The sequence below is a fragment of the Primulina huaijiensis genome, chromosome 17 (genome assembly GCF_012295235.1).
Source record: "Primulina huaijiensis isolate GDHJ02 chromosome 17, ASM1229523v2, whole genome shotgun sequence".
Classification (NCBI taxonomy): Eukaryota; Viridiplantae; Streptophyta; class Magnoliopsida; order Lamiales; family Gesneriaceae; genus Primulina; species Primulina huaijiensis.
Genome location: NC_133322.1, coordinates 1672657 through 1690574, shown reverse-complemented (window position 1 = coordinate 1690574; position 17918 = coordinate 1672657). Strand labels below are relative to the sequence as shown.

General features: G+C 34.8%; 3 protein-coding genes and 2 pseudogenes across 3 annotated transcripts; 3 read left to right on the top strand and 2 right to left on the bottom strand.

Annotated features, from left to right (window-relative positions):
* Positions 1–46: 46 nt before the first annotated feature.
* On the bottom strand, positions 47–974 carry LOC140962540 (BTB/POZ domain-containing protein At2g13690-like; annotated as a pseudogene).
* A 222-nt stretch (positions 975–1196) lies between these two features.
* LOC140962541 (BTB/POZ domain-containing protein At2g13690-like) lies at positions 1197–1850 on the bottom strand (annotated as a pseudogene).
* Positions 1851–5611: 3761 nt separating this feature from the next.
* Positions 5612–6817, top strand: LOC140963563 (SPX domain-containing protein 3-like). Its single transcript, XM_073422939.1, has 3 exons — positions 5612–5924; positions 6031–6199; positions 6366–6817. Exons 1-3 carry the CDS (start codon positions 5682–5684, stop codon positions 6743–6745), a joined length of 792 nt encoding a protein of 263 aa, XP_073279040.1. The 5' UTR covers positions 5612–5681; the 3' UTR covers positions 6746–6817.
* Positions 6818–7687: 870 nt separating this feature from the next.
* LOC140963386 (vesicle-associated protein 1-2-like) lies at positions 7688–11516 on the top strand. Its single transcript, XM_073422688.1, has 8 exons — positions 7688–7891; positions 8109–8179; positions 8332–8413; positions 8584–8699; positions 8777–8944; positions 9043–9084; positions 9844–9921; positions 11145–11516. The coding sequence occupies exons 1-8, from the start codon at positions 7840–7842 to the stop codon at positions 11253–11255; spliced, it is 720 nt and encodes a 239-aa protein (XP_073278789.1). The 5' UTR covers positions 7688–7839; the 3' UTR covers positions 11256–11516.
* Positions 11517–12301: 785 nt separating this feature from the next.
* Positions 12302–17359, top strand: LOC140963460 (phosphatidate cytidylyltransferase 4, chloroplastic). Its single transcript, XM_073422796.1, has 7 exons — positions 12302–12808; positions 13678–13976; positions 14558–14748; positions 15263–15387; positions 15899–16032; positions 16217–16332; positions 16974–17359. Exons 1-7 carry the CDS (start codon positions 12506–12508, stop codon positions 17063–17065), a joined length of 1260 nt encoding a protein of 419 aa, XP_073278897.1. The 5' UTR covers positions 12302–12505; the 3' UTR covers positions 17066–17359.
* The last annotated feature ends 559 nt before the right edge of the window (positions 17360–17918 follow it).

Here is a 17918-nt window from a genome sequence, read left to right as displayed (position 1 = left end):
ATGACACACATCGCCCCTACATGTTAAACATTATCAACACAACAATTCACCTAGATTCAATGCCTAAAGTCTCCAAACCACGGGTGGATGATCTACGCCACCAGATTTGAAATGCTTTACTCAGCTTAGGACACTCCACACCACACTTGGAGAAACAACTGAACCACTCCATAAAGAGCACATTTTGTTCCTTCAATGGGAGCGTAAGGAGCGCTTGACCCATAGCCTACTCCAATGCCTTCACATCTAGTCCTTTTCTGCACCTCTGTAACCAACCAAAGTCAGACAGCATCGGTCTAAACCAGACCTGAATCAGAGCCAACCTTGTTTCTGACCGACAATGCAGTTTCCTGTTGCCCATTGCAATAAAAAGCATCGCTGATACACGACTAAGTTCATATCTAACCATTGGAGATGCATTCTCGTGCATTTTATGAAGTACCCTTTGGTTTGCCCATAAATCCACGAATTCCTCGGCCATCGGGTGATCGAGTAGGATATCAAGCAACCAATTTATGTTGTCAACTTGTTTTGAGGTGCGCTCCAACAAAGGTTTATCTTTATCCTTTTTCGCAGGCTTTTGGTCTGAATCATTTTTGGAGGCCTCTTCAAGTAGACTGACCAGTGAAACCAGACATTTCTCACAAATGGCAACAATATCTTCCTTATTCAGCTCCAGGGAGTCCTTTTCATAGACACAGCTTTTGGATAGTAGAGCTTTTAACTAAAGCTTTTAATTCATTCCTAGCATTAGCATCAGTACAGGAGGTAATGGACAAAATAAGGTGTTTGGATACAGTCTGTTGGGAATCAACAGAAACATGGCTAAAAAGCCTGTCGAAGACTTCTGCGGTAGCAGCATCATCGAGATTGAGCCTATTTAACACCTCCCTCAGCTTCTCCTCCTCTTCTTCGGTCCAAGGTACCGCCTCAAGGTACTTTAAACACGAAGAAACACCCCTGCCAAACTTCATACGTGCTGATACATAACATCACAGGCAGAAGAGTTTCTAATTTTGTACGACAAAGAATAGTAGATAGAATTGATAGTTATTAGCAATGCATAAATTCATTCTCTCTACTTGACCACATGAACTCATATGTGCAATTTGCAGATTCTATAACCATAAAAGAAATTAAAAAAACAAGAAACATGCAATGTAGCACATGAATACAATCAAACTCAAATGACGCAATCATTTACAGTTCCATGTCAACACCCTCAAGAGTCGACCAAGAAAAATCAAGACTTCTTGTTCGTCACAGCTACAAAGAAAGACAAGGAAGAATACCTCTAAGATATCAATCGCTCGAAGGACCCCAATCTTGAGGAGCATCTTTTGAATATCCACCACAAGCATGAGCTCGATCGTTTCACGAAACACATTCAAATTCTCCACGTCGGGTACTTCAATCCTACACAATTCGCCACTCAAATTCTTCCGATAGTCACCTATTAAATCCGCGAAAATTGAGCTGTTTGTAGCCAAAATCTCTGAATCAAGCTCCAGAATCAAGGATTCCCCATTTCTCCCCTCGAGAGACAGTCTCACGTCGAAAATCCCCAGGCTGCCTTCCTCTCGAGCAGGCTTGGGTGGTTTGGGGAGTGTTCTTTTTTTCGAGGTGTCACGGAAGGTTGACGGGTCATCGGGGATGGGCGAGAGGATGCGCCGGGCGAGAGGGAGCTTCTATGGGGGTTTGGAGGGTAATTCCGTGTTTTTAGAGGAGCGTGAGCGGAAGTCGGTCGGGTTCCCGGGGCTGAGGGGTGGAGTAGAAAGGGAGCAACATCAACGGTAGCGGCGGCGGCGGCGGTGGTTCCGGTGCGATTTGAGGCACGTGGAATCATTCATTAAGATCAGAGAGTCAGAAAGCTGTCATCGGTTAGATTTCGTTTGGGAGAAATATTATGAAATAATAATAAAGTAGAGTTAAAAGGAAAGTTCGAATAATTTTTTGAATATCTATAATTTATTAAATTAAAAAAGAAAAGTTCGAATAATTTTTTGAATATCTATAATTTGTTAAATTAAAAATAAAAAAGCGAAATTCGAATAAATTTTGAATATCTATCATTTATAATATATTGCATATTTTAAACCAACTACTTTGTGACATACATATAAGAATTAATAAGATTTATTTGAATTTTATTAGATAATATAATTAAAATTTCGTGAGATTATTTTCAAACGAATAAAGATAATATGAAATACAGGTAGCAGATATCAACCAAGTAGTTTTCAAAAGGATACTTTATCTTGTTTTTCCATATACAGATTTTAGCCTATTTTATAATAATCTACAAGCTTAACAAAATCAAATTATATTCTCCAAAAACTAATTGCATTACAATAAGGAAGTTTTTTGAAGTATTTAATTTGAATCTATATATTACATAGAGAGCTCTTTTTTCCTTATTAATTAATTAACATCTGAAGAACATTCAAAACAAAACAAACTGCATACAATCGTGATGGGAAAGAAATCTATATCCAAATGCCTCAAGATGAAGCCGATCATAATCAAGAAAACGAAGGTCATCAAGTTATTTGGAGTGGATATTCATGTCTCCACAGAATCCGAGTATACCATAGTCCACAAACCGAAGCCTCTGCGATGTTTCAATCCGAACGCCACACAGTTCATCCCCCTGCAATCCCACGATCCTCTTGACCAACATGTGGGCCATGTGGAGAATGCTGAACCAGAACCACAACCCCTTGACGACTTTTCAAGACTTTTGCAAAACATAGAGGCTCGGTTTGGTGTCATGCCCGTCTTGTTGTACCAGAAAAATCTGACGAAATCCGATCTCTCATCGAATCTCAACAGGCTTTTCATCACCGGAAGCCAAAAACTGATGGGTTTTTTGAGAGATGAGGAGAGGCGACGAGTCGAAGTTGATGACAATAACATATGGTTGGATGTCTTGGCCACTGATCAAACGGGGGCAAGCTACGAGTTGCGCTTGAAAAAATGGCACAGCTTGAACATGGTTGTCCTGAACGGAAGAGATTGGAAAAAAGTGGTTTTGAAAAACAATTTGGAGGCAGGACGTTTGGTCGAACTATGGCTATATAGAGAACATGATACTCAGTTGCGCTTGGCCATGAATTTCAATAATGTCGAGTGATTCAAGAACAACTACAGTCGCAACCATGTGGATCATCTTAGAATGGAACCAATTAAGACTTAATTTTTTATTTTTTATTTTCTTTTGAGTATGAAGATGTTACTAGAGTCAAAAAACAAAAACAAAAAACAAAAAAAAAAACTTAATGATTAGTCAAAAAAAAAAATAATGAGATTTTTTATAATAGTCAGGAACAAGGATATCGTAGAACGGTTCTAATTAGGACTTAAATTTTTATTTTTTATTGAGTCTGAAGATGTCACTTGAGTCCAAAAAAAATAAACTCAATGAGGTGTCCAAAAAAAACTTAATGAGAGTAGTAGTAAGGAACAACAAGCAGATGTAATCTTTTTAGAGTTTATGTTTTATTTTAAATAAGAACTTTTAATAAAAACGTTTATTTTTTAATATGATGCATGGATTGAGTTATTTTATTTACTGATATTAATTAGTTAATTTTTTTGATATGGTACATGGNGATTATTTGTCCATCGTCTCTTCTTCGTTTTGTAATAGAAATTTACGAAAAGAATTTGTATCGGATGAAAAGAAAGAAGATGCTACAAATTTTGAGTTTGAATCCGATATTAAAAAAATGTTGAAGAAATATGAAGATGAATGAGAAGAATTTGAATTTAAGTTTGTGGCCTAATGCTTTTTAGACTATGGTTAAATACAACTAGTCAAAATATAATAATTGCAAAATTATCGTTTGTTTTATTCCCTTTATTTTTAAATTTTTTTATAATTATGTGATATTTTGCCATAAAAATATGTATTGATTTTAAATATATGTAGTTGTCTGAAATTCGTTATATGAAACACCTTTTTCGATATGATTATATAATTTAAGCTAAAATGAATATTTTGACTAATAAACTATATTACCACGGTCCTTTTCCTGAAGTCATAAACGGGAGATTCCAAAAAGATTCCTAGGATCAAATCTCTGCTCACTATCTCAAAAGTCAAAATTGTAGGACCTATTTATTTGACCTCTAGATTTGCCAAACATTTGGTACATTTAGGCAACTGATGGAATCAAATTAATTTGAAAGTTTTGGGTACATTTTGTAATAAATTTATTTTAAATCTTTTAAAATAATGGTTTTTCAATTTAAATTGGTCTGGTTTCGATCGGCTGTTTTATTCCAAGTCTGAACAAAGTGAATAAATCGAATTTCTTGGTAGATAAATTTTTTTTTATACACGTATTTCAATTTGGTTGATTAAATTATTTTAATAATATTTATTAATATTATTTAGGTTTGATTGTTTGTTTTTTACAAACTCGGTTAAACTATTTTGATTTTCGCATAATATCATATGGTGAGTTCAATTTCAACATAAATTTAAAATTTTATGAATTTTTCAAAAAATATCATCTATTCATTATTTGAAATGTAATTTTTTAACGACGAAAACCTTAGCAGACACTACTCTCTCGAATGTGCAGCGGGTAAATCTCATATATATACAATAATCTCCAAACCACATATACCATTTAAACATGCAGCAAAGAAGATTTTCTAGGATTCAAACTTGAGACGTTAGCTCCAAATATCAGTGTTCAACCAATTCATGTTCCCTAAGTGGAGTTTTCGTTTCATAGAACCGCATATGAACATTTATCCACCAGTATGGATGTATTCGATATAATTTTTACGCATGCCAATATAAAATTCATCCAATTTACCCGGATAACTTGTGCAGTCACTACCCAAATTAGGAATATTTTACAATTGAAATGAATATTTTATTCTTAATTAATTTTTGTCTTTTATTTAAAATAAAAAATAAGAGTTTTGTATTTCTAAACTAATTTGACTTGATCTAATAATAAGATTTATTCCTAGTTGTTAATCTGGTTTATTTTGATGCATTATAATTCCTTGGAGTGTCAAGGAATTTGGTTTTGTTATTTTCATTAGTTTTGTTTTGTGTAAACAAATTACATATTTTCCTAGTGAATTTTTGTCATGAGACGTTGCACAAGTATTTGTGTACTTGTGCATAATTTAAATATGGTCTCTATTTATTCATGTTATACTTGTGTGTCAATAATTAATTTTCGCTGTATGTTGTGCGCTCGTGTTGACAACACCAGAGCACAACACTAACTTCATATACACACAATATATTAATTTCCCGTACGTTTATGATCAACAACCTTTTCAACAATAAAATGGTTAATACATAAAGATTGTAAAAGATGTATATATATATATATTGAAAATGATAAAATGCCGTGTGAAATCGAAGTAATATTGATTGAAAATCAAAGATCCACTTATTTTGTCAACAGTTGGACATAAAGGTAAGAAGAAAGCTGGTAATAAAAATAAATGAGAGAACATTTACTAGTCTATAAGTGGAATATGCTGAGAATTTTCTCACTCGGGTACTGTCCTTTATTTTCAAATATCCCACTTCATCACGTCAAGCATATGCTCGCTAAATATTCTTGTTTCTACAACTACCGAAGCCCCAAATCCTTGGCATTGTATTATATATAACACACACAGCACTTCAAAATTTTAACCCATCGATGAAAATGAAGTTTGGAAAGAGATTGCAGCAGCAAATACAGCAGAGTTTTCCGGGGTGGCGTGACAAGTTCTTGGCTTACAAGAAGTTGAAGAAACTCGTCAAGTTAATTTCATTGGCTCCGTCGATGTTAAATAAATCGTCAAAGACTGAAGCCGAGTTCTTGCACTTGTTAGATTATGAGATCGAGAAATTCAATACCTTTTTCATGGAACAAGAAGAGGACTTTATTATTCATCATAAGGTTCGTTTTCTTTCATGTATTAAGATTATAATATATGATTTCTTGAGGTGATTATAATGCATTAAATTTTGATGGATCAATTGAAGACAAGCATTTGGTACTGCAGGAATTGCAAGAAAAAATAAAGGAAGTGGTGGATATTGGATGGGGAGCAAATGCGAATGGAAGTCCAGCATTAGAGATGGAAGACAAAATGGAAAAGATAAGAAAAGCTATAGTCAACTTCCATGGTGAAATGGTTCTCCTTCTCAATTACAGCAACATCAATTACACTGGTAAAAATGAGCAAGCAAAGTCTTTTCAATGAACTACGAGTACAGAGTCTTGACCAATTTGGAAGATCGTTTAATGCAGTTGAAATAACTGAATTTTCTGGTTGTTACTCCGAAAATTAAAATATATGATCCCAATTTCCTGATTTCTTTAGTTTTTTTTTTTCAGGTTTATCTAAAATATTGAAGAAATATGACAAGAGAACAGGAGGAGTTTTGCGGCTCCCCTTCATCCAAAAAGTTCTGGAGCAACCATTTTTCACAACCGATTCCATCTCGAAGCTTGTTAAGGAATGTGAAGCCACCATCGATGCCGTGTTCCCTCCGGCCAAGGCCACCGGAATGTTCCACTCCCAAGCTGGAAACACGGCGGTTCTGGTGGCCGGAGAAGATATATTCCGGAACACGGTTGCCGCCCTTCTGACCATGCAGGAGATCAGAAGAGGCAGCTCCACCCACAACCATTTCTCTCTACCGCCGCTTAGCTTACCCGATTCCAAGATTATCCAGTCTTTAATTGTACTTTCACCCATACAAATTCCATCATGAGTTTAAAACGGCAAAATCTTCATTTTGGTCCATTAAAAATCCTTTTTTTTTCCTGTTAGCTACTCAATACCGATGGATTTCAATTTTTTCAGTTGAGAATTGTGCAAAGCGATGGTTAAAAGTGTGAGTTTGATATGTTCCCGTGAATTTATATTTATGATATTTTCATATTACTATTGAAAAATAATGTTTTTAATATAAAAATTAATATTTTTTTAAAATCAGATCTCTATAATAAAATTGATTGGACGATTTCATATGGAATTTTATGTATAAATTAATATTGAAATTTTCAAGAATTTATACTTATTAAATTGGTAGCATTTAATAAGACAGAGAGGATTCGAATTTACTTCCCGTACTTTGTAACGTGGAATTAGCTGTTCATGAGCTAATACTATAATTTCGTCCAACAATTTTATTTATTTTAAAAATTAATTTTAAGAAGATTTCAACGATATACCGACAAATTGAGTCATCGATCCACACCTAATATTTGTCTCGAATTTTATAAATTTAAATTAAAAATAAATTTATTATCGATGTCTTTCAATTTATTATTCATATATAAATGAACAGTTGTAACAAATTAATTTTCTATCTTTTATTTTAATTATATTATTAAATTTAAAAAAAGAATAAAAATGAAAATCAAGAATTTGATTTGTATAATTAATTTGTCATTGCAAAAGGTTGTGAATCAAAATAATAAAAGAAAAAAAAATATTTTTTCTCCTTATTCAAAATAATTTTTGAAACTAATAAGTTGTTCAGTATTTTTTTTTTATTTTCTAGACTAGATCTATTAATTATTTATATATTATAATAAATTATATATCATTCTGTAATATAATTATGATATTTTTTTAAAAAATGAACTGAAGTAGTAAAAAATTTATTTCAAATAAAACCTATAAATTTTGCCAATTTAATTATGTATACGTTGGAGTTTTGCCTTTTTTCAACAGGATTCAGATCTCTCTTCTTTATTTTCTCATCTGCAGTGGCGATACCTTCCTTAATTCTATCTACGCCGCGGCAACCGCCTCTCCACCTCGGGAAATCGGGCTGATAGATCAAGTATCTGCTGAGAAATGAGCAACCGCGAGCTCCTTCAAATCGAACCACTCGAACTTCAATTCCCTTGTAATTAACGATTATTTCTCGCTCAGGGTGTTTCTATGTGTTTTTTTGTTGCTTGTCTTGTAAGTTCTAGGGAAATGTTTGATTTCGTGGTCAGTGGGAAGGGCGTTGATTTGATTCTGTTGTTTTAGATCTGTGCGTTAGATTCTTTCCCCCTTTTATGCTAATCTTGATGTCGTTGATTACTATTTGTATTTTTCACTTTTTTTATTTGTAACAGTCGAATTGAAGAAGCAGATCTCATGTTCCTTGCAGTTATCGAACAAATCCGACAATCATGTTGCGTTCAAGGTATAAGATTTGTTTGTTCAATTGGGTAAAATGTGTTCGTAATCCATCGTTATGGGAAATGGGAATGTAGTAGGGATATTTTGTCTCTGGTGGAGGAAATCTATGATTTTTTATCCTTCATGTTTTGTTCTGTTATTTGTCTGGATATTCAGGTTAAGACCACAAATCCAAAGAAGTATTGCGTGAGGCCGAATACTGGAACGGTGGTGCCTCGTTCTTCTTGTGATGTTATAGGTCTCCATCGCTCACTCATGTATTTCAATTTAACTTTTTGGATGTGTGATCCTTTTATTTATGGTTTTTACTAATTTTTTAATTAGGACTCTGGGAAATTGAAAATAAGACAGCATTTTAATTCAGTGTGTGAGAGTGAGAATTACTTCAATTCTTGTTTTGCCATTCAGTTACTATGCAAGCCCAGAAGGAGGCTCCCCCGGATCTCCAGTGCAGGGACAAATTTCTCCTGCAATGTGTGGTCGTGAGCCCTGGAGTAACAGCAAAGGATATTACTCCTGAAATGGTAATTTTTTGACAATTTTGTTTTCTACGTACCTAATGTTGTGGGCATTTTTTGATATTCTTTTGCGTGCATGATAGTTCAACAAAGAATCAGGGAATCAAGTTGATGAGTGCAAGTTGAGGGTTTCCTATGTTCCACCACCACAGCCACCTTCACCTGTTAGAGAGGGATCAGAGGAAGGCTCCTCACCTAGGGCATCAGTATCGGATAACGGGACTGTAAATCAGACTCCGGAATTCAATGTTGTGAGTCCTTGATTCCTATGCAGCATGTTATGTACTTTCGATCACTGGAATTATTGTCTAGGGTCGACTATTTACAGATGTTTTTTAATACCTTGCAGGGGTCAAAAGCGTTTGTTCAGTCTCAGGACAGTGCGTCAGAGGTTTATACCCTATAACTTTCTGTTTTTCGGTTTTTGGTATCCTTTTCGAATATGTGGAGTGGTTTTGCATGTAGACTAGATTATTACATTTGTACAAGTGTGTTCCAATGAATTTGGCCCTCCCATTTTTCAAACTATGATATTTAGTTGTCTGGGCTTTGACATTTTAATATATATTTTGGGAGTTTTGGCTTTTGAGAATTTCCTTTATTCAATTCATTTTTTCATTGCGAAAATGGGTCTAATTCTTTAATCTACTGGATTCAGAGGTCATTTGTCCCTATTCTGGGTTTAAAGTCTGTTTGGATTGAGAATTTTTTCCTATGAAAATCAAGTTTTTTTCTTAGAAAAGTTTGGTTGAACTTTTACCCTTAAAAAAAATGCTTTAAAAAACTAGAAACAACGGCTTTTAGAAGAATCTATAGTTTAATATGATTATATACTCGCCATTTCTTTAAACTATGTACAGTGTCCATTTTAATATGATTATCAAGTAAACAGTCATGCAAAGAAAAATTCGTAAAGGTTATATAAAAGGTCAAGCATAGAAAGTTGAGATGCACAAGTAATTTCTTTGTACTCATTTTCTGCATTGAATCAATCTTGATGAGCCTTGAATCAGTGTGGAGACTGTTTTATTTTCATTCATTTCACTTTTCTTGTTCTGGAGCAGCTCATGTGACAATTGATAGATTGTGGTGATGGTTGTGAGAATTTAATGCCTGTTGTTTTGGTGATTAGTTTTTTTTTCAACCGCAGGTCAAGTCCCTGATAAATAAGTTGACAGAGGAGAAAAATTCTGCTATTCTGCAAAATAACAAGCTTCAGCAAGAATTGGTAATCCCTTATTATCTTCTTTGTGATCCCTGGTATATGTGCCTCACTTAGTCTTAGTCACTTCTGCTCAGAGTAGCCATTTACATTAAATTCCTCTCATGACAAAGCGATGAAAAAGAAAATCAAGCTTCTATTTATTTTCCTTGTGTGGACTGCATTTTGTGCAGCTGGAAACTACCTCTCGTAAATCATGGTCTAACTTAATGGCTTTTCAAGGGGCCTGCATGTGTTTATTCATTTTGGTATGACGACATTCTTTTTCAAGATAAACTAGGTTTCTTATCTCCCTCATCCCTTAAAAATAACTAATTTATTTGGATCACCCCTGACACCGCACTTGCTGTCAAAATCTGAACAACAAGCACCACTTGTCATTTATCGAGCTTTTTGCCAAATGCCTATCTATCGAAACTCTCCAATGGTTGTCATCAACTCATTTAGTAAAGTAAAACACTAGAATCTTCTCCAACCAAGATTAAATAGTCAAATGCTGGAAAAGATCCAGCTCAATGCAAAATTCAAGTGTTGCCTTTTATTCTGTTACATGTCTCCTTCAATCGTAGTAGGATGAGAGTATGAAATTTTCTATATCACCATGGAGTCATGCTTGAAAATGATTGAACATTCAGCACATATGAATTCTTGTTTTCGCATATATTCGTCTGCAAAATATTACTCGAAGTACCGCCAGTAATGATGTACTTTGGAACAATACCAGACATGATTCATGGCTTATTGAATATTTATTTTCACAACTCAATTTCTTTTGAAATAAATTTGTCGATGTGATTTGATGCATTATTTATAGTAGTAATGCTAAGATTTTCTCCTGGATGTGCTATAGTTGATAGTGTTATGATGTTCCAACTTCCACACACTTTTTTTTCGAAATCAAGTTGCTAGAAATTTTAATATCTTATTGGTGTTGTACATCAACTGTCAAAGAGGTTTACAACTCTTCTCATCCTTTCCTTCTTTCCTTCTCTTTCTAGGCACTTTTGTGTGTTTGTTGGTTGGGTGGGGATGTTGGCAGGCAGTTTTTAATCGTTGATTTCAACTAGAAGTTCTAGTGGCAACAACCACTGAATGAGCTTGTGACGAATAGCCATATACTGTAAAATCTTATTATTACATGTGTCCCCATTTAAACCACATGTTTGGAACAATGAAATTTACCCACACTTCAACTCATTCACTCATCAATTTGTATTGTTTTTACACAGGAACTGTTGAGACGTCAAGGTAAACGATCCCAAGGTGGTATTCCTTTCATGTATGTTGCCATAGTTGGCTTGATTGGCATCCTCTTGGGGTATCTTTTGAAGAAAACTTGAATAATGGTGATCTGCATTGTATGTCTCGCTTAGATTATTTTGCTTGTCTGCTTGTTCTCAATTTCAGAACATTGAAGACAAATTTGTTACTAAGGAGCCTTTGTATTCTGTTTTGCTGTTGTAGTGACTGTAGAAAGTTTACCTGAATTTGGTTTTATTTATATTTTTTGGGTAATTGCTCTTCAACATGGTTTTCTTCTGTAATTTAAGAGAGAGATTATTCATCTTCCCATACCTTTCATTCACTTTTGTTTCTTTTTACTTGTCTGAGTCTGTTTTCTTTTCTCAAGCTTTCAATGACAATGAGGCCCCCATTTTTACATATTTTCCGATTTAAAATTTTTTCTATATTTTTTCCGCGCCTAGGGTTTAGGCTTCAACGAATAAAAATCTTACAATTTTATATTAAAATCTACTGTGATTTATATGATTTATATATTTTTAAGTCGAACTTTAGATCCTAAAATATCAAAGAAAAATTAGTCTTTCCAATAACTAATCGATTAATCATTTAGCTCTCCTAAGCTGACAAATGGCTATAAATAATTTTTTATCACTTGAATTATACATAAAATAATCTTTTTCTGAAAAAATATATATAAATAGAAGATATCGAAGTTTTATTATTATGTGCACAAATGGATATAATGTACCAGAAGAAATAATAAAATATAAATGAAAGCAAGAAATATAGATGAAAACAAGCTAGAGATTACTCTCACATCTGGTATGGGGATTACCGATAGATGTATAGTTTGTATAAATACGTATTTTTATTTCTTAAAATATTGGTCTCTCTACAATTGTATAACAAAAATTACCATCAAAAGAAATAATTTTAGTATATTAAAATTTCCAAATAATACTAATTTAATCAAATATAATATATTAAATTTGATACATATTTAAACGGAAAAAATATACTGTTGGTATTACTAGTATTTAATTACCACTTAAAATACATTAAAAATATATATATTGCCACTTAAAAAATACTTACTGCAAAACGACACCATTTTGAATTTTAATCATTATGCTCAAAATTTATTCCATTGCAGCGCCAGCATTCATTGTTACATCCCCCATCCGATCCATAGAGCATACCGAAGCTAACGTTACCCGAAGAGCACCGCCGTTGCTTAACCACACGGCCGTGAAAGGCGGCGGCGTCGACCTTGCACAACCGCAATCATCAGTTATGTTGAGACACTCCAATTAACTACTCCCCCAGAGCCAGAATTCACTCATTGATGGCTCCACGGATTCTGGAATTCGATGCGAGCAGTTTAACTCCTCTTTCTATCGCCTCTCTCTGTTCCCGCTGCTCTCATGTTCACTCACGCCGCTATCAAAATGCTTTCAACAATCTTAATCTATCAATTCGACCAAATTTCCGGGAATTCAGATTCAGAACAGAGTTTAATTGTAGTGACTCGCGAAGAATTTTCGAAATTTCTCGCGGTTTTACGGTGAAACACAGTCGAAGAGTGATCACCGACCTGGCTGGAGCTGAGCAGCCTGAGCAATTTGACGAGTTTGGGATAACCGATGAGGTAATCTGCAAATATCACGAAAGACGAGCTTTTATCGTAGCTTAGGTGGATTCAGTACCTCATTGTTAGTATTTGGTGCACTAATTGCCTGAAATGAAGAAAAATTGCCGGTCGGTTTTCTGGTCGTGGTATCTAAAATTGTGAAATGCAATGCATATCATTTGGAAAATGTAAATAGACCGGAATGGAAGAAAAGAAATTCGGGAAATGAAGCTCTCAACATCCTGTATCACCCTTAATCTATGCTATATTTGGTATACCTTACTAGAAAGTAGAAATTATCTGTATTGGGTTTATTATACGCATAGCAAAGGTTTTAGCTTGCTACCCCATTAATGGAGTTTGTTTCTCGGATGGGTTCGTATTAACTTCTGTTGAGCTAGAATGTAACATGAACATCGACTCCCTGGTCTCAAGTTTGTGGGAGCTAAATATTTTCTGTGACCAGAATTTCCATTCATTAAATACTAAAGCAGTTCCTTTTCCCACAGACGTTTTTCAAATGTAGTATAATTGCTAATTGGGATTTTGTTTCTTCGATGTTGTTGAGATGAATGTTGGTTTACATGCTTATGATAAGCACATAGACGAAATTGATTTATACGTAATAAGTGTCTTCATTGATAGTTCACTTGATGGTTACTTGGTTAATTATTTAAGGATTCAAGGATCAGTTTTGGTTTACCAAAGCCAATTAAAAGTGGAATATTAAGAAAAACTTGCTGGGTGCTAATAAACTATAGTTTATCATCATTTTATCACATGCTTGGACCATAGTCAGATAGTAAAATTTCATTTAGCTTCACGTAGTGCTTGAGCAGTATGATTTCCTGTAAAAGATGTCAAGGTTCGCTGTGGTTATGTTGTAGGAAGTTAACAGTGACACTCGATCATCTTTGGAGGATTCAAATTCAGAGCTCCGACAAAAAAGAAGCCAGTTGAGAAGAAGGGTTATTTTTGGGCTAGCCATAGGATTATCTGGTGGAGGAGTGGTGTTGGCTGGGGGATGGGTTTTCACTTTGGTCATTTCTGTGGCAGTATTTGTTGCTTCTAGGGAGTACTTTGAGCTGGTAAGAAGTCGTGGAATAGCTTCTGGAATGACACCTCCTCCTCGATATGTATCACGAGCTTGTTCTGTTGTCTGCTGCCTAATGCCTCTATTCACACTGTAAGCGATGTTATTTACCTCCTAGTTTTCATGTGAAATTCATACGGTATCTCCTAGGTATCTCGATTGATTTCCCCTAATGTAACCGACTCATGGATGGAGATCACTGTGTGAATTGTGATTGGTTATCGATGAAGTTTCATTTTCTTTCATTACTCTTCCTCGATTTCCTGGTTATGGGGAGGCTACATTGGCTCAAAGTAAGGTTATTGTTGTACTTGTACTTCGTCCTAGAACTTGTTTTGCAGAAAAGATAACTTATCAGTAGGCACCTATGACCTAACTAGTGTGTTAAATAAAAGAGACTAATTTAAAATGTTTTTTTTCTGTAAAACTACTAAAAAAATAAACTTATGTATATAGTCAATGCTTACTATTTATCTACATATTTGAGTGTCTACCAATGTGTTAAGAATGTTCCTCTATTATTAATCTCTCTTTTATGGAGACCACATTTTCTGCTTCTTGGTAATGAAAGGTTCAGTTTTTGACTACTCGTTATGTTATCTTAAAATTGAATAAATTGGTCTCCATTTTGGTAGGTTTTTTCACTAGTTTGTATTTATGCCTTTCTCTTATAGATACATGGGGAATATTGATGTTTCTGTGACATCTTCGGCTTTTGTTGTTGCTATGGCCCTCCTTCTTCAGAGGGGAATTCCTCGTTTTGCTCAACTCAGTAGTACAATGTTTGGGCTGTTTTACTGTGGCTACCTTCCTTGTTTCTGGGTGAAGCTCCGGTGTGGTTTAGCAGCTCCTGCTCTGAACACCAGTAAGTCCCTTCATTTTTTTGAATGGAAAATCTTTAGGGGTTTTATATCTCATGAGAAAGCAGTTTGTTTATGTTGCTGGCACCTGGAATGCAGTTTATCGTACTTAATCTTCTTAATTCAGTTATATCAGACAATGGAGCTGGCTTTAAAGAATTTGCAGCCATCCTTTCCCTGAACAATTATAGGATCTCGATACTTGATTTTTGTATAGTCATGTTTTCAATTAATCTTGCTAATCAAGTATTGCTGTTTTTATTTGTTTTCTCTGTGCTGGTATCTTTTGAGTGTCCTATCCTGTTTGTCTCTGTGAATTATGTTTTCTGGGAAGGTGCCCATGGGTAGTGATGGCTAAATCGCTATTGCTTACTTTACTTGGAATATTGTATTTCTGAATTAGTTTGGGTAACAATGTTTTAAGTCCTCTTTCTCCAAGTTTTGGATAGAACTTTTAAGTATCCTTTTGATGGTCATGTTTACTTTAAGATAGGCTTAAAATACTTGTATGTTTGGCAGGAGTTGGGGCATCTTGGCCACTGTTACTTGGTGGTCAAGCTCAGTGGACAGTGGGCCTTGTTGCGACCTTAATTTCAATTAGTAGTATTATTGCAGCAGACACGTATGCTTTCTTTGGTGGAAAGGTAATGTTTTCTGCTACTCTTTAGCATTTTCTTTCGTTGGAGCAGTACAGAGCTGCGACATTTTGAGTTTGGACTTGCTAAGTATTTTTGGTCTGGTACAGCATTCTTAAATGGAAAAGAATGAGGGCATTTTATCTTTACAAAAAATATTAGTTATTTTTACTAGTATGTCCACCGCAACAACCTTTTGAATTTTCTCATCTAAATATCTATTCGAAAAGCTTGTCTCCTTCGCTTTTTTATTTTTTCGCTAGATTTTGTCTCCGTGATCCTTCTGTTTTAATGAATGACAGGTATATTTGGTTGGCAATCTTTTAAGTAAGAAATTGGTTCTTTTACACCTCAAACTGTAACCCAAGTTGGTGCATAAAATTAAATCAGCATGTTTTAGGTTCTGTTTTCTTGTTTTTGACTTTTTTCCCTGAAACTGCAATAAAGTTCATTTGATTGTCTCGTTTCTACAACTTTTTAATTATTAAATCGATAAAAACTTATCCAAATTTGCATGCAGGCTTTTGGTCGGACACCACTTACTGCTATTAGTCCAAAAAAGACATGGGAGGGAGCTTTGGTTGGTCTAGGTGGTTGTGTTGCAACTTCTGTATTATTGGCAAAGATTTTATGTTGGCCTACATCTACTCTGAGGTACACTGTATTTTCTATCTGGTGCTTCTGCATTCTCATCCATGTTCCTATAATTATTTCCTTCCAGAAGTCCAGTTTCAATATTTTCAGAGAAGGCAATTCCTTTTATATATCTTGCTGTTAAATTTGAGATTAAATTTTTGGAAAATCTATAATTTTGATTTATTTTGTGGATAAAATTCAGCTCCACAGCTTTTGGCATTCTGATCTTCTTTGGGTCCATTTTTGGCGACTTGACGGAGTCGATGATCAAGCGTGATGCGGGTGTCAAGGATTCAGGATCGCTCATACCTGGGCATGGTAACACCTACTCTTAATGATTATTTTGGCTCATTTCTTGGCTTCACCTCCTTGTTCTCAAGTTGTGTACTTCTTTTGGCTGCATTACTCAAATTCCAACTTGTCAATATTGTTCCTTGGAGTTACGTTTATATACTGTTTGGTGTCAGAGAGGTGAAGCCTTACAACTAGAAATACTCCCATTAAAATTTCAATTAATTTTTTACCAAGTCCAGTATCTCAGCTACAGTTTTATATGTCAAAAACACTTGGGTGGACTATATCAGGTCCAAAATGACGACTTGCCCATCAAAATCTAATTCACAGTCCATCAGTTGCTCTGTTTCTTGCTCACCATAAATTTGTTATTTGCTTTGTGGTTAACTTGTACGCTTACAAAGTTAACATTAGTTACATTAGCAAGTGCAAAAATTAATTTTTATCGTGAAGTTATAGAAACAATGAGAGGTTTTCTATTGGCAGTGTTATACTAACGACTGTAGGTGATTTGAATCTTCACCCGGGATTGGAATCAAGTTGCAACATTGGGATTGAGTTGGTTTGCTATGTTGTGAACGTGTTTTTTGCTAGGGTGGACATAATATTCATGCATTTGTGCTGTGTATGCCAAGATTCGGTTCATTTCGTGGGTTTATCCTCAGGTGGGATACTGGATAGATTTGACAGCTACATCTTCACAGGAGCGTTGGCTCACTCATTCGTGAAAACGTTTCTACCACTCTATGGAGTCTAATAAATTTCATGCTGCAATATGAATACGGGAACTCAGGAAATCTGCTCCCACGCAGTTATTCCTTATACGGCCAGGGATATTTTAAGGCAGCTGCACTCCGCATCATGCAGCTGGAACGTCTCTGGTAGGCGTCACGGAAAACCTTGGCAACCCCTCGAGGCTCATTCAACGTAGATTTTTAATTTTTCTTCTCATTTGAAAAATAAATCTTGCTAGTAGTATGGCTGAACCAATATATTCTTAAATGAAATATTAAAATTTATATATATCATTTATGCTCCGATGATTTTCTAATTCCTTCTTTTGTAATTTTTATAATATAATATAAAAATTACCTTCACCTCTTTGTGCCGTCCTGCTTTGTTATTCTATATCACTATATTTCCCACAATCCATGCAAAAAGACGTATAGCATTTGTTGTTACTTTGAGATCAATTTAATTAATGTACTTAATTCAATTAATTATTTCTGACAGGACGGCGCCAATAAAAGCACAAAATATGATTTAATGTCTTCTTCTTGATTTCAGTTGACCAGATGCCTTTGATTTTTTAGAATCGACTGAACAGAACACAGACAAAACCTTAATTTGTATTTTCGACAAATTTCATGTTATACTTATTTTCAACATGGGAAGATTGCCCGCCCCCATTCAATATATAGCTCTAAAATCTTATGTCTAGAAGAGAAAGTTCAGATTTCCAGAGGGAAAATAATATTGTAGCTAATCTTCGAAACTACATTCTTTTGTCAAAATCAACTTAAACCCATATGTCAGAGACTTGTGCATGACAAAAGTTCCCATTATGACAATGTCTGGTACTCTCCCCGTGTTTTTTTTTCCTACTAGCT

Excerpts from the sequence above, each read along its gene's own strand:
- LOC140963386 (XM_073422688.1), top strand. The coding sequence starts at position 7,840 with ATGAGCAACCGCGAGCTCCTTCAAATCGAACCACTCGAACTTCAATTC. Across the intron at positions 8,180-8,331 it reads ACAATCATGTTGCGTTCAAG|GTTAAGACCACAAATCCAAA; the intron begins GTATAAGATTTG and ends CTGGATATTCAG. Across the intron at positions 9,085-9,843 it reads CTCAGGACAGTGCGTCAGAG|GTCAAGTCCCTGATAAATAA; the intron begins GTTTATACCCTA and ends TTTCAACCGCAG.
- LOC140963460 (XM_073422796.1), top strand. The coding sequence starts at position 12,506 with ATGGCTCCACGGATTCTGGAATTCGATGCGAGCAGTTTAACTCCTCTT. Across the intron at positions 12,809-13,677 it reads AGTTTGGGATAACCGATGAG|GAAGTTAACAGTGACACTCG; the intron begins GTAATCTGCAAA and ends GTTATGTTGTAG. Across the intron at positions 15,388-15,898 it reads ATGCTTTCTTTGGTGGAAAG|GCTTTTGGTCGGACACCACT; the intron begins GTAATGTTTTCT and ends ATTTGCATGCAG.
- LOC140963563 (XM_073422939.1), top strand. The coding sequence starts at position 5,682 with ATGAAAATGAAGTTTGGAAAGAGATTGCAGCAGCAAATACAGCAGAGT. Across the intron at positions 5,925-6,030 it reads ACTTTATTATTCATCATAAG|GAATTGCAAGAAAAAATAAA; the intron begins GTTCGTTTTCTT and ends TTGGTACTGCAG. Across the intron at positions 6,200-6,365 it reads CAGCAACATCAATTACACTG|GTTTATCTAAAATATTGAAG; the intron begins GTAAAAATGAGC and ends TTTTTTTTTCAG.